This window comes from Pipistrellus hanaki (assembly GCF_964339955.1).
Source record: "Pipistrellus hanaki genome assembly, chromosome: 1".
Classification (NCBI taxonomy): domain Eukaryota; kingdom Metazoa; phylum Chordata; class Mammalia; order Chiroptera; family Vespertilionidae; genus Pipistrellus; species Pipistrellus hanaki.
In genome coordinates, this window is record NC_140503.1 from 53,287,820 (window position 1) to 53,302,851 (window position 15,032).

The window sequence follows — 15,032 nt, forward strand, 5'->3', positions numbered from 1 at the left end:
GTGCTGAGCACCGGGAAACTTCCTCCGGGCAGAAAGAAGCACTCCCCTGGCGGGGTGGGGAATTTCATGCATGAGTTTTGTTCAGCCAATAACGTGGGATAGTTCACATAAACGTCCAGATTTCTGGCTTTTCTGGAGAATCAGGTGATCTAGCATCCCGGCCTGCATACATCCATGGCCACAGCTGGCGGGAGCTGAGAAGCAGCTGCCCCGCTGGATAATCCTGTTTGCCACGGCCCCCTCACAGCTTACTGGCCGCTCTCCAGCCTGCTTCCCCTCTCTGCCGCCTGCCCACCTCCTGCCAGCCCATGAGTGGGCAACTTCAGGGCGACGCCAGCGACAGCACTGAAAGCCTGAGGATGGAGGCAGGGCATGTCTGCTGCAGACCTGATGGGGAATGCTGGGCTATAGTATTAAATGGCTTTGCCCTTTCTTCCAAGAACTGGGAAAGCACCCTGGCGGGGGCAAAACTGGGCTGCCTTCTGTCCAACAGGCAGCGAGTGGGGGGAGGAAAGAGCATTGCTTTTTCACCAAAAGTGTCAGCCCCCCCGCGGCTCACAGCAGTCTGACATCGCTGTGTGGCCTTAGGCAAGTTTCCTAACCTCTCGGAGGCTCATTTCCTCATCTGCAAAGTGATGGTAGGCTGTGCATGAAATGGCACGTGATGCCGTGAGGGGCCTGATCAGTGCCTGCCTCAGAGTGGGGGGCTGGTACATAACACTCCTTGTGAGGCAACCTGGGAAAAGCCGATTTATAGACGGACTGTCAAGCGTTCAGGCGTGCTTAAAACTTTTAGGAAGCGCAGCAAACTTCAAAGCTATGAGCTTTGTCCAAAAAAATACTGACCAATAAATGATGTGTATGTCTTCCAAGTTACATTTTATCTTGTTTAACTGCATTTCAGCTTTGAAACCTTTGATGTGAACAGCTTCGAACAGTTTTGCATCAATTACGCTAATGAAAAACTGCAACAGCAGTTTAACCTGGTAGGTGGCTTTTCTCCCTTCTTGAAAGGCATTCTTGGCGCTGAGCGCAGGGAATCTGGAAGAGGCAAACCAGGCTTCCCTCTCCAGGTTGTGATTAGTAAAGGAGCCGCACGCTGGGTCACTGCACCACCTTGTGGCCATGTCTGAAATCACACCTTCCCACCTCCCTATTTTATCCTTTTGGAGCCTCCTGCCTACTCTTCAGTTCCAAGTCCTCCTCTGTCATTCTTGGGTACAGACCAGATCTGCAGCCAAACCAAGTGTGTGTGTGTGTTTTTTGTTTGTTTGTTTTTGTTTTGTTTAATATATTTCATTGATTTTTTTACAGAAAGGAAGGGAGAGAGATAGAAACATCGACGAGAGAGTCATCGATCAGCTGCCTCCTGCACGCCCCCTACTGGGGATGTGCCCACAACCAAGGTATAAGCCTTTGACTGGAATCGAATCCAGTACCCTTCAGTCCAAAGGCCATGCTCTAGCCACCGAGCCAAACCGGTTTGCGCCAGACCAAGTGGTTTTGTTAGCTTCCTGAAGCCCCACGTCTTTGCAGAACTCTGTATTTTTGCACCTGCTGGTCTGTCTGCTGCCACCCACCTGCTTTTCCCATCCTTTCCCCACCCCTTCATCTTCACCTGGGGAACTCTCCTGCTTGTCTTTTGAGAGTCATCTTCTCCCACACAACCCCGAAGAAAAAATAGAATGACATCCTGGAGAGCATGGACTTTTCCCCAAAGTGAACTGGTTTGAGTCTCAGCTCTCCCACCAGCTTTCTCTGGGACGCTGGCCTCTCTGAGACTCAGTTTCCTCACTTTAAAAATGGTTCGATAGCACCCGCCTAATATTGTTAAGAAAATCTCACGTTAAATCATATTCAGTAAGTGTTTCTTTTCTTTCCTTTTCCTCACCCCAGAATTAATCCATGTGTAAGCATTAAATGTTATGCTATTACAAATTTCTATTTTTTAGCATTCTCACGGAGTCCTGTGTTTCGCATTTAATGAACACAGCAAAGCTTTATCCCAAGTAGATACGCAGTATACCTAAAGTATAAATCGGCAGATCCTGCCCTCTCCCCAACACAACTTAAAATAATGCACATGCAAGACACCTCCTGGAAAAAGCACAGCAGAGGCTGCAACTGTTTTCCTCCTGTTCTTCTCCGCCTCCCTTTTTTCAAGTCATCTGTCATTGTGTAGAGCTCCTGGAGGGGCAATGCCTTAAAATGTCAGCACTAAAGCCCCAGGGGGGACTGCCTCCTGGCCCATGAATCCGGCTGCTGCTGGGCCCCGCACCTGGTGGCCTCAGGGAGCTCAGCAGTGACAGAGGGAACCCCCCCGCCTTCCCCTCTGGGCCTCCGTACCCTCCCTGCTTATTTCTGGGGTTAGGCCCCTGTCATTGCCACAGTGACCTGGCCTAACGTTTGTCCTAACTATGGCTCTTGGACATCTTCCTCCCCCAGAGTCCTCCGGGTCACCTCCTGAGTGTCCGTCCACAGCAGAACTGAGTCCTGATGGGCTTCTCTGCCTCCAGTCCTGCCCCCACCCCAAGCTGAACTGCCAGGCCTCATCCTGACCCTCCCTCACTCATCCCCTTCCCTTCCCGGGTCCTCACTGCACCTAGGAAAAGCCCACAGGACCAGATTCTCTAGGGCACATGGGCGCTTTCATCCCACTCCCCACCCTGCCCTCATCTTACTTTGCTTTCCCATCGCCCCGCTTCACTGCTGCGCTCTCTCTCTGGCTGGTTCTCAACCACCTACTGTGCTTCGGAGCTGCTCCCACTGGAGGCTTCTGTGAGAGGCTCTCTCCTCACAGCCCCTCCCCCTGCCGCCTGCAGCCAGGAACAGCCTGAGCCAGGCTCTGGGGAGCCCCCTGATGCCCTCCCAAGTAGTAAACGAAGCTCTCCTAGTGCCTGGCTCCTCACACTGGCCCTCAGCTAGCATTCTCAGCAGGCTGGCTCCATCTTGGAGAGCAGCGTGTGAGCAGGGAGGCCCGGGGACCACTCTGAGTGCCACGGGTGCTGGAGGTGATGGGATGTGGGCACCCACCCAGACCGGGTGGGGGAGGGAAGTCTAAACGCACAATAGGAATTCAGTGCGCTGGTCATGGATAAGGGGCGCAGCCTGCCGAGACCTCTGGGTCCTCGGCAAACATTGCAAATCTGTCCCGTATCTACGTCTTCCAAATGCTTACACCCTACTCGCCAGAAGACACCTCAATATTCTGTTTTACTCTGCACTAACTTTTGAATTCTTCCCAGCATGTCTTCAAACTGGAACAAGAAGAATATATGAAGGAAGATATCCCTTGGACTCTGATCGATTTTTATGACAATCAACAAGTTATTGACCTGATTGAAGCAAAAATGGGCATTTTGGAGTTGCTGGATGAAGAATGCTTGGTAACTTAAAAAAAATTGTTTTTTCCCTCCCAACTTGTGAGTAGTAACAGATGAGCATACTGTAAAGTGGATTTTTAAAAAATGTAAATTATTGATGTGCTACCCAGCTGGTTGTATATTAGTGCTGGGCAGCGTTCACAGCAGGAACCCATGAGGCCCAGGTGAGCCTCCCACCTCAGCGTGTGGGGCCCACCGCTGGGTCACACGCACGACCTCTTAGGTCACATCCAGCAAGGAGGCGCCCTTTGAGGCGGTCCCCCGGTGTGTATGGAATGCACATGGAAGTAGCAAGTGCCCCCGGGCCCATTGTTAATGACTAACAAGAAGTGAGCTCTGGTTCCATGACTCACCCATCGGGAGTGTGGCTGAAAAGTCAGTGCCATACCCTTGAGGAGAAGAGGTCCTAGGAGTTCTCCTTCTCTTCGTCCCCCTGGGAGGAGCAACCTTGTGATGGAGTCAGTCTCGCAGTGCCCTGCACGGGGCAACAGGAGCAAATAATCCCCAGGACACGTAGTCATTTTTTTGGTTTAAAGATGGTGTTGCAGGTTCCATTCCTAGTCAGGGTACACACCTAGGTTGTGGGTTCAATCCTGGTTGGGGCATGTTCAGGTACCAACTGATGTTTCTCACCTCTCTCTCTCTCTCTCTCTCTCTCTCTCTCTCTCTCTCTCTCTCCTCCCTCCCTCCCTCCCTCCCTCCCTCTCTCCCTCCCTTTCTCCCTCCCTCCCTCCCTCCCTCTTCCCACCCCTTTCTCTCTATGTCTTTAAAAATCAATAAAAACTTGTCCTCAGGTGAGGATTTAAAAAATACAAGTTAGTACTTTTAGAATAGTCACAAGGATGTAAAATACAGCAAAAGGATTATAGTCAGTAATATCATAATAACTATGTATGATGTCAAATGGATACTAGATTCATCAGGGTGATCACTAGGAAGTTATATAATGTGCAATCACTGGGTTATACTCCTGAAACTAATATAATGTTGTATATCGACTGTAACTGAAAAATAAAAAAGTCATTTTTAAAAAATGAGCACTTTTCCTTGCCTCTACTCAACCTTCCTGTGTTTTCTTTACTTGCTATTTGATTTGCTTTCTCTTCCAGTTGCCACATGGAACTGACGAAAACTGGCTTCAAAAGCTGTATAATAATTTCGTCAACAAGAACTCTTTGTTTGAAAAGCCCAGAATGTCAAATGCATCATTTATCATCCAGCACTTTGCTGATAAGGTACAGGGAGTCTGGGAGGGCTGTGTGGGAGCCAGAGCTGCTTCTCATGGGAGAGGCTGGCCAGGGGCCTCTCAGGTCAGACCCAGCGCATGGGGACATGAGTATCCGCAACAAGTCTTCCTTTGTCTTTGTCACAAAACGCAGGCATTCCTGCTAGTGGACCCCACTTCTGAGTTTGGACTTATTGTGAATTTATCAACCTCTTGTCATTTTATTTTCTTCATGAAATTGTTGTAATCAAGACAGCATAATTGTTTCTTATAACAAAAGCTATGCCTTTTTTTTTTTTTTTTTGAGGTTTTCCTTTGTTACTAAGTTGTAACGTACTTATTATATTGGTGACATAGGTTGGCTGAAGATGGTGGGTTTTCTAGGTGATCTTTATTTTCTTGATATACCTCCTATTTTTAATGAAACAAATGTTACTCTATTAAAAAATAAAATTAATTTAAAAAATCACATTGCAGAAAGCTTAGAAAATACAGGGTGGGGTAAAAGTAGGTTTACAGTTGTGAGTACCCAAACCACTTATTCTTATATTATTATTTATTAACTAGGGACATTTATTATGTCCCTTAGCCTGGCCTGCACCCTCTCCAATCTGGGACCCCTTGGGGAATGTCCGACTGCAGTTTAGGCCTGATCCTCTGGAATCCAGCCTAAGTCAGCAGTTGGACATCCCTCTTGCAATCCAGGACCACTGGCGCAACTACTCACCTGCCTGCCTGCCTAATGCCCCCAAATGCCCTCCCCTGCTGGCCTGGTCGCCCCCAACTGCCCTCCCCTGCAGGCCAGTTCACCCCCAACTGCCCTCCCTTGCTGGCCTGGTCACCCCCAATTGCCCTCCCCTGATGACCCCCTACCAGCCAGATCTTGCCCCTAACTGCTTTGCCTTGGACCCCACCACCATGGCTTTGTCTGGAGAGAAGTCAGATGTCCAGAAGATGGCCAGTCGACCCAGACAATTAGCATATTACCCTTTTATTAGTATAGATTATATAGGATAGGATTGTTTAAATGGGGAGGGAGAGCCTTTTTCAACCGGAGGAGATGCTCTTGGCAGACACAAAAACATAACCCCTGATAACCAGCCATATGCACTATACTGCCAAACCAGTTATTAAAAAAATTGAATCACTTTCTTACACCTTACACCAAACAGCTGTTACCCTTAAAACCCCTCCTCAGCCCTCACCTTAGGTTCTGCCTTCGCAGTTCACCCAGTTAGGTTCTGATTGGTCAGTTTCTATGCCAGTCAGTGTCAAAAGTTGTGCCTCCTAGGCAGCCATTGGCTCCGCTGGGAAATCCAAAATGGCCCTGCCTTCATGTCCGTGCCAGCCCTTTAGTCATGCCTCCAATCTGCTACCAGGTGGATCTCTGGCCGCTGTGAGAAGCAGCACCTCAGGTCTGTGCTGGTGGCAATTTTGAATCCTCATCTCTAACCTAACCTTTAGTGTGAGCTCAGGGAAGGCAAGCATTTGTCTTGTTCATTTTTAGTTCATTCATAGACTTTACCTGTGTCTATGCATTTATGCTAGTGACTGGTTGAACAGTTGTTTCGTTCATCATGATCACTGCCTGTGTGTGTGTGTGTGTTTGTGTGTGTGTGTGTCTCCATATATATATATATGGAGAGAGAGAGAGAGAGAGAGAGAGAGAGAGAGAGAGAGAGAGAGAGAGAGAGAGAGGCGGGGGTGGGTGGAGTATTGTGTTATTTTTCCTATAAACAACTGCAAATCTACTTTTGCCTCTTCCTAAAGAAGGTGAGGGAAGACAAATCACCATAAGCACCTGCCGTAAACGTGCCTTCTCATCTTGTTTTCCTTCCCCAAGGAAGCTCACGCTCCTCAGTGGCTGTCACTCTTGTGGCCTGGCCAGCACTGGGGATGCTGGGAACAGGCTGTGCTTGCCTCTCCCAGCAGCCGGTGCTGTGAGTCAGCGCGTTCTGGCCGTGTGAGTGGCCGAGGGCCTGGGAGGGACAGGAAGCTGGAAAGTGGTAGCAGCTCTGTGGGCTAGCGGAGTGCTGTTAAACGGGATAGCCTTTTAGTGCACAGGGCTTCTCAGATCGGTTCCTGAAGAAGGCATGTGAGGTGGATGATGATATAACAAGTTATACTTACATTTTTGAGTTGTCTTTTACAATTTCCCACTTGGGGTCCTAAGAGAAAAAAAAAAGGAAGGATCAGACTTCATGCAAAGCGCCCATGGGATTTGTTTTAGGAGGCCCTCTCTATACTAGTACCACACAGTTTCTGTAAGTCCCATGCTCTCACCTAGCACTTCCAAGAAATGCCTCATAAAAGAATTGATGCAATAACTCGAGTGGGCTGCGGATTGGTGGGGAAAAACACATGTTGAAAGGTCAGCTTAGCTTGCAATTCAGTAAGCCGAGGACAGTCATTTAGAAAGTGAGGCAGCGATGCTTAGATGCAACAGGACGGCACGTCTTCCCTCCGTCTCCTGGCCCCCAGCAGAGGCACGCAGCTCTGCACCTTCCCCACAGATGGTCTTCCCTATCGAAAAGGCTCTACATTTGTCACAGCTTTGCACATTTCAACAAGTGGCTCACACCACCAGCCTGGAAGAATTTATACAAGAATCCATGTCCTATCCTTCATTCACAGGGAGTGTTTGTAGAGTCAGTGATCCCAGTGAGGACCTTCCTCACCCAGAGGGACCGCAGAGTCCTTGCTCAGGGGTCACTGAACGCCTTCCCTGCGCCAAAAGCCTGTATCCTCGTAGTTAATACTTTATTCTCAAACATTTTTTTTTAATTTATGAAGGATATATGTCACATATTAAAGTACATAACTCAGAGGCAGATTCCTGAAGCCTCATGGATCTGGAGGGGCTGCTTGGAGAGCTTTTCTAAGCCCTTTTCAAGCAGTGCAAACACTCACCCCCTCTCACCCCGACTCGAAGAGCTTTGCTGGCGCTGGGAAGCTCTGTGGTCAGGTGGTCAGGTTCTTTCCTTTCTGCCCCGTTAATGCTGACTTAAGGAAAACGTTTCTGTTTGAACCCAAAGGACACCACCGAAATATTTCCTCTCCCTGGTGGCTTCTAAGGCCAACTGAGCCCCAGTCCAGGTCTTGTTAGACCTTTGGTTCATTAGCTGCCCACACTGCAGAGAAGGGTCAGTGTGGCCAGAGGGAGCGGACAGGTGAGAGAACAGAGTGGTCAGCGGCCAGTGGGGAGTCCAGGCAGTGGGCAGCTGGCCCCTTCCATCCGTGACATGTTCCCAGCTTTCTAAGCTTTAGTAGCTATTGGGGTGGCTGCAATCCACAGAAACCGAATCTCTTTGTCAGGAGATTGCCTTTAGAGTCCCTTCGTACTCTTCCTGTAAAAAGAAAAGAAACTCCTGGTACTTAGATGCTCTTGTCTTTTCGGAAATAATGAATTCCTTTCTCTGCATAGGTTGAGTATAAATGCGAAGGTTTCCTCGAAAAGAACAGAGACACCGTCTATGACATGCTGGTTGAAATCCTGAGAGCAAGCAAGGTTTGTCAAGTCCCGAGGGGCAATTAATGTTCTGCATTATGCAGATGCGTGTCAGGAAAAGAGTACGAAGTGTGAGTGCATGCGTGCGTGTGTGTGTGTGTGTGTGTGTGTGTGAGTGAGTGAGTGTGTGTGTGTGTGCGTGTGTGTGTGTGTGTGTATGAGTGAGTGAGTGTGTGTGTGTGTGTGTCTTGCAGTGGCAAATTATAAGTCAGACATACAAAAAACTATTTTAGAGTTTTTTGGGACTAAAATATGTGTCTGGCTTCTGAAAGTGTACAAGTCTCCTCTATGCAAACTCAGAAATCAAGTGTGCAAATAACAGAGAGGAAGGACAGCTGCTCCAGCCATTTAAAGAACCACAGCTCACATTTTATTCATTCAGTCACAAATATTTATGCAGCTTCTACCTTTTGCTAAGTACTTGCCTAGGTTCTGGGGATACAGCAGTGAGCAAGGCAGATGGGCTCCTGCCCGGTGGAGCTCACATCCCGGAGGGAGCACCAGCGTTAAGCACACAATCCGCTTAACTGACTTGTAGGCAGTGCTGAGCGTGTGAGGAAAACCCAAGCACGAGGGAGAGAACCACACAGGGAGGGACAGCGGCTGTGGCCGGGGACGCTCCTCATTCCCACGGTTCTGTGTGGTCACTAGTGTCACCAAAGGAGTGACTTGTATTTTTTTTACTTTCCTCTTTGAACATGTCTTTATGAAAAGCAAGTATATTTCATAAGCCTTCATTTTTGTGAAGATTTGGTTATCATAATTATTTTCCTTCTTTTAAAAGATCCCGGTCCTTTGTTGATGTTCAAGTATTTTGACCATTTCCCAGATACGCACGGGCACTTCCCCTAATGACAGTGAATCAGTCACTGGCCGTGACACCTTCAGTTACTGAAACTGATTCATGATAGAGAGTCCATGCCCAAGTGCCCCACGGAAATGGCCTGCAGCTTGTGTACAAAGTAGTTGACTTAAGTCGCCAGTTGTTTACTCACCCCCGAGTGTAGCCTGGGGTCCAGTCTGGAAGGCGGAGGCAGATCCTGGGGTAGCCCTTGATGAGTCTCTCGTAAAGCACACGGGCTCCCGGAGACTCCGGTCTCAGACCCACTCCTCCGTGGGCGCACCAGGATGCATCAGGCAGGGGTTCTGCCCTGAAGGAGATCAGTGTCCGATTTAAAATAAAAAAATAGGAGGTTCACTCTAAGAGAGAAGATGGACATTTAAAGAAATAACTGATTAGGTAGAAAGTAATGAGTGTCTTAGAAGAGGTAGAAATAAAAGATTAAGACCGTTCAGAGAGATTTGGAATTCTTTCCTGCTGGGCACCAGGGAAGGTATTGTGAAGGGGTAGGTGAAAAATATGTTAACAAAACCTCGAACGATGGGTTGGGTTTGGGTCTGAGGGAGTGAGGATGTGGGGTGGGAGGTAGGCCTTGTACGTGTTTCCACCTTCCCGACACTGAGTGATGCCGCCTGTGGCTAACCTCTGCTCCCGTTCCCGGTCATCCGGAGGGAGGAGATCGCTCAGGGAATTGAGCCTTGATGTAAAGATTGTCGTTTGACCCTCCACTGGTTTGGATGGGCTTGTTGTGGTCCTTTACGTGGCTTGTACCAGCTGAGGCTGCCGGTGAGTATTTTCAGACACTGAAATCCTCTCTGCTCCTTCCAGTTTCACCTCTGTGCCAAGTTTTTCCAAGAAAGTCCAGTTCCCCCTTCTCCTTTTGGTTCAGCCATCACAATGAAATCTGCAAAGCAAGTCATCAAGCCCAGCAACAGGCAGTTCCGGACCACCGTGGGGAGCAAGGTACCGGGAGGTGTGGAGGGCGAGGGGCCACGGGCTCAGCCAGGCCCCCGGGAGCCGGGCACTGGGCGGACCCACACTGCAGGCCTGGACATGGCACCGCGCTCCATCCAATGTGGTGTAAGCTCAAATGCAAAGAAAAGCAGTAGTTCCCCGTGGTCGCACCTCAACCTCTGAGGCTGCACACACCTGGGCAAACCGCACATGTGCACAGGAGCGTGACTTACCACACTTCCTGCTGTGTGGGAGTGTGGGACAGAGTGGTGTTCCGTCCAGGGCAGTGGGGCACGCTGATAACCGCAGTCATAGGTTGAAAGCTTTCATAATAGACGTTTAGCATAAAGTTAACTCTTCCTCTTTACTTACCGAGGTGGGGCCTTTTTTTGGCGCGACGTAAGCATTCCCTTTCAGCACGTTGGTTGTCTGGCTCTGTCTCCTAGTTCCGCAGCTCTCTGTCCTTGCTCATGGAGACCCTCAACGCGACCACGCCCCACTACGTTCGCTGCATCAAGCCAAACGACGAGAAACTGCCCTTTGAGTAAGTGCTCTCACCTGGCAGAGTGTTTCCCTCATGACATCGGAGAGTGTGCCTACAATTGTCTCGAACTTTACTGTTTCTGATTCAAAACGATCCTGCCCTGTACACACAATGTTGGCACAACCCCTGTGGCCGAGCCCCCTTATCTCCCACGTGAAGCAAAGTGGCGAGAGGTGAAGGAACAGTCTGCACTTGAAGTTTATGCAACCGAGAAAGCTCGAGTGTGTTCCTTGGTTCTCAAAGACTCTGTGTGTGTTTAAAGGAGAAAGGCGGAAGGAGGGGGCCACAGCTTCACGTCCTGACATGGCAGGAGCCATGAGACTTCCCTCTGGGGCCCCGGGAAAGAACTCCAGACCTGTGAGTGGGAGGTCTCGAGTCCCCCTTAGCTGATGGAGCTGAGGGCTGGCTGAGGGGAGTGTGCTGTCCTGGAGGTGGTGGATGCGGTTACCAGAGGGTCAGGCCAAGGCAGAGGGCTGCCTGCTGGGTGTCTTGTAGAGGGAACTCAGGCATCAAACGGGCACTTGGACAAGGTCAGCTTGAACATGTCTTCCACTCTTGTCATTCGAAGCTCAACCCAGTGGTGTTTCCCCAAAGGCTCCTTCAGAACCAGCCTCTCCTCTCTCTGCGTCCTCAGCTTCCTGAACTGGGTCACAGAGGTGCCATTTCCATTGGACATCCACACACCCTCATTACCTGTCTGCTGTGTGTGGCGTGTGGGCTGCAGAGACGGCCCTGCTCCCCGGGAGCTCCCGGCCAGGGCAGCTCTGCTGCGCTGCTCACGGGCACGATTGTCCACGAGGATGGCTTAACGCCTTGTAAAATCTCTTCTTTCAGGTTTGACTCCAAGAGAATTGTCCAGCAGCTGCGGGCCTGCGGCGTCCTGGAAACGATCCGCATCAGTGCGCAGAGCTACCCGTCCCGGTACGCGGGCTGTCCTTGTTTCGGGGGCAGGTGCCCAACTCCGGGTCTGTGCTGAGACCGAGGGAGTGTTGGTCACATACTTTCATAAGGGGCTCCCAAGTTTTGTCCCTCTGTGCTAGGCCAGAACAGGGTGACAAGCAGGCGGCGTGGGGGTGGGGGAGAGGGTGGTGAGAGGGGAGGCAGTTGCCATCACCACCACCCTATCCTCAGCTGCTGCCGAGGGTCACCCGTGGCCTCCCAGTGCCTGGGCCTGGGAAAGGAGTGGGGATGGGGAGAGGACATTGGGACATTGTTGGAGCTGAGCATTAATAAAATCAGTCCAGGTGTAGACACATGTGCTCTGCATGAGATTTGGGAGGTAGGTCAGAGGTCAGGGCCATCACCCCAGAACAGACTGCACCCCACCAGCAGTGTCAGGTGACACGCTTCCTGTCTGGCACACCTTCTTACATCCACTTTGACTTTCCAGGTGGACGTACATCGAGTTCTACAGTCGCTATGGTATCCTCATGACCAAGCAAGAGCTTTCGTTCGGGGATAAAAAGGAGGTCTGCAAGGTGGTTTTACACAGGCTCATCCAGGTCAGGTTCGCTCACCTCGAGTCACGGGCTCAGACCAAGAAGCGCGTCTCCCAAATGTGTTTCCTCGTCTTTGCCTCCGTCCCTGGACTGTAACTGTCACGGTGGCTAAGAGGGAGGAAGATGTGCCTAAGCCTGGATGTGCTAAGGAGGTCAGAGCAGCAGGCTCATGGGCATCACCTCCTGGCAGCAGGACTTCCCTTCAGGGACCCACATTCCAACCTAGGCTTCTCCCAGTGTCCTCCTGTCCGGCTTTGTGCTCCCAATCCTGGGGATCCTCCATGGGCCTGGCTTATGTTACACAGTCCACCAGGCGGTCACCGAGCCAGGGTTCCAGACGGAGCCCCCGCTGTGGGTTTAGATTATTGCCGAAGCAGTGAGTTATGGCGGAAAAGAGATAGGGAAGGAGTTGTGACGGTCAGGAAGGGGGTCAAAGAGGAACCAAAATGAAGACAGAAACCAAGCCTTTCCCAGTGCCTACTGCCTCTTTGTGGACAAACAAGTCAAAATATAAATTTCTAGGTCATGATCAGTTTTTCTGCTTTAAGTCAAAGAACAAAAATGTAAACATATCAATGTGTTGGGCATCTTTGAATCGCTGAGCATCTTTTCCGAATACTGTAGAAAACCTGAAAAGATTTTGTTTCTGATTATTTTTCTCTTCCAGGATTCCAATCAGTACCAGTTTGGTAAAACCAAAATTTTCTTCAGAGCAGGACAAGTGGCTTTTTTAGAGAAACTCCGATTGGATAAACTGAGGCAGGGTTGTGTTGTGATACAGAAGCACGTCCGGGGCTGGCTCCAGAGGAAAAAATTCCTCCGCCAGAGACAAGCCGCCCTGACCATCCAGCAGTACTTCCGGGGGCAGCACACTGTCAGGTAGGTGGGGGCCCAGGAGGCGTGTGCAGTTGTGCAGCTTCCTTTGCTGGTCACGTCCGGGAGCGGGGAGGGGCCTGTCAAGGACAAAGGACCTTTCTCGTGGGACTCAGGGTGCACATCCCTGAGGTGGCCGTTAGCCTCCAGATGAGAAGGGTGTGTCCCTCAAGGCAGGGAGTGCTGACTCAGCCCGCTGTCCCCATGTGGGACAGGTGACAACCCAGACCCAGAAGAGAGGAAGCCCCCGTCAGGGTGTCTCGGAGGAGGTCAGAATTCCCCATGAGAGCAGATGGAGGGACTGGGCTCCTCGTCTGTGAGAACTGAAAATGCCTAGGAAGGCTAGGGTCTTGGTGAAGCCCCTAAGTAAAGACGCCATAAATCGCCAATGGCCAGTCCACCGGCAGAGGACAGGAGCCAGAGCACACCTGAGGGGGTTGACGGGGAGGCCCTGCCAGCGAACGCATAGCCCTTGGGCAAGGCTACGTGGTGGCCCAAGGGGATGGCTGAGCGCAGGGCAGTCCCACCAGCCATGCCCGTCCCACCCTCCTAGGGAGCTCCCAAGAGGCCATGCTGGGCTGGCCAGTGAGACAGGCCTTGTTCCCAGACTGCACCGTGCACTTCCATGTGTGTAGCACAGCTCGCTCCCTGGCATGCCTTAGGCCAGTGGTCGGCAAATGCATGAGTCAACAGAGCCAAATATCAACAGTGCAACGATTGAAATTTCTTTTAAGAGCCAAATTTTTTAAACTTAAACTTCTTCTAACGCCACTTCTTCAAAATGGACTCGCCCAGGCCGTGGTATTTTGTGGAAGAGCCACATTCAAGGGGCCAAAGAGCTGCATGTGGCTCTCCAGCCACAGTTTGCCTACCACGGCCCTAGGATAGTTGCGAAAGCAGGTGTGTCACTGAGCCTGACCTCTTCCTGCGCTTCTCCACGTGGTTGGTGCACCACCACCTTCATCTCAGCCCGCCCCAAACCGGACTGGCCATCACAGCCCACGTGCCCCAGGCAACCGGCTTACACGCACGTGCAGCCAGGCTCGCCCTCCTGAGCTTCTCAGTTCAGTTAACAACAGCAGCCTCCAGGGCAGGAAACCCTAGACTTATCTTCTTCCCGAGAGTGTGCTCCTTTTCAGTCGGGAATCACAAAGCCTGACTATATTCCACGTACCCTTCACTTTCCTCTGTATCATCCTGCTTGTTTCATTTCATCATCACTTCCTTACACGCTTAGAGCATATTCCTTCACCTGCTGCCTTTCTCTCCATCTTCCTAAAGCAGGGCCTGATCCAGCCACTGCCCTGCTCCTGTTCTGGATGCCTCCAGCAGCCCCTGTTTCCTACCAAAGAGTACTCAATCTTTTCTTTATTTTTTAAAATATGTTTTTATTCATTTTAGAGAGGAAGGGAAAGGAAGAGAGAGATAGAAACATCGGTGATGAGAGAGAATCATTGATTGGCTGCCTCCTGCATGCCCCACACTGGGGATCGAGCCCACGACCCGGGGAGGTACCTTGACGGAGAATAGAACTGTGACCTTCTGGTTCATAGGTTGATGCTCAATCACTGAGCCACACTGACCGGGTAGCATTCAATCTTTGCTATAGCCTGGATGCATTCATAAGAATGGAAGCTCCATGAGGACAAGGACCATACTTGTCTGGTTTCCATTGCCTCCATTCTAGGACCTAGCAGAGTGGCTGTCACATAGTAGATGATATATCTATATCTATCTATCTATCTATCTATCTATCTATCTATCTATCTATCTCTATATATTTCAACTACAGGCCTAGGGCACAAACTTGGGTGGGGTCCCTTGGCCTGGCTGATTGGGGCCAATCAGGGCAATCCCCTGGTCTGGGATGGCTGGCCAGGGGGAGGGACCACTGGAGGTTGACTGGCTGCAGGAGGTTGGCTGTGGGAGCACACTGACCACCAGGGGGCAGATCCTGAGTTTGAGCATCTGCCCCCTGGTGGTTAGTGTGTCATCAGAGCAGCCAGTCGACCAGTGATAAAGGTTGCTCTGATGACACACTGTTTCCATCTGTTTTTCTGACCTCATTGACTATTAATTTTCTGCATGTATATCATATTCTAGGAATTTTAGACAGAGTCTCTTTTTCTGAACATTCCAGCCCTGCTAGGCTTCCAGTATGGAATGCTTTTCCAACCTTCGCTGTCCTTTTCCATCAAGGGCTGG

At 50.5% G+C, this 15,032-nt stretch overlaps 1 protein-coding gene across 3 annotated transcripts in view; it reads left to right on the forward strand.

Annotated features, from left to right (window-relative positions):
• Nucleotides 1-15,032, forward strand: part of MYO5C (myosin VC) — an 88,233-nt gene that overhangs the window by 37,140 nt on the left and 36,061 nt on the right. For all 3 annotated transcript variants that reach the window (XM_084894049.1, XM_084894050.1, XM_084894051.1), the window contains exons 11-19: nt 905-986; nt 3,246-3,386; nt 4,493-4,618; nt 8,033-8,116; nt 9,786-9,920; nt 10,358-10,455; nt 11,290-11,376; nt 11,846-11,957; nt 12,622-12,833. In XM_084894049.1, coding sequence (XP_084750175.1) covers nt 905-986; nt 3,246-3,386; nt 4,493-4,618; nt 8,033-8,116; nt 9,786-9,920; nt 10,358-10,455; nt 11,290-11,376; nt 11,846-11,957; nt 12,622-12,833 — 1,077 coding nt within the window. The remainder of the gene's footprint in view (nt 1-904; nt 987-3,245; nt 3,387-4,492; nt 4,619-8,032; nt 8,117-9,785; nt 9,921-10,357; nt 10,456-11,289; nt 11,377-11,845; nt 11,958-12,621; nt 12,834-15,032) is intronic.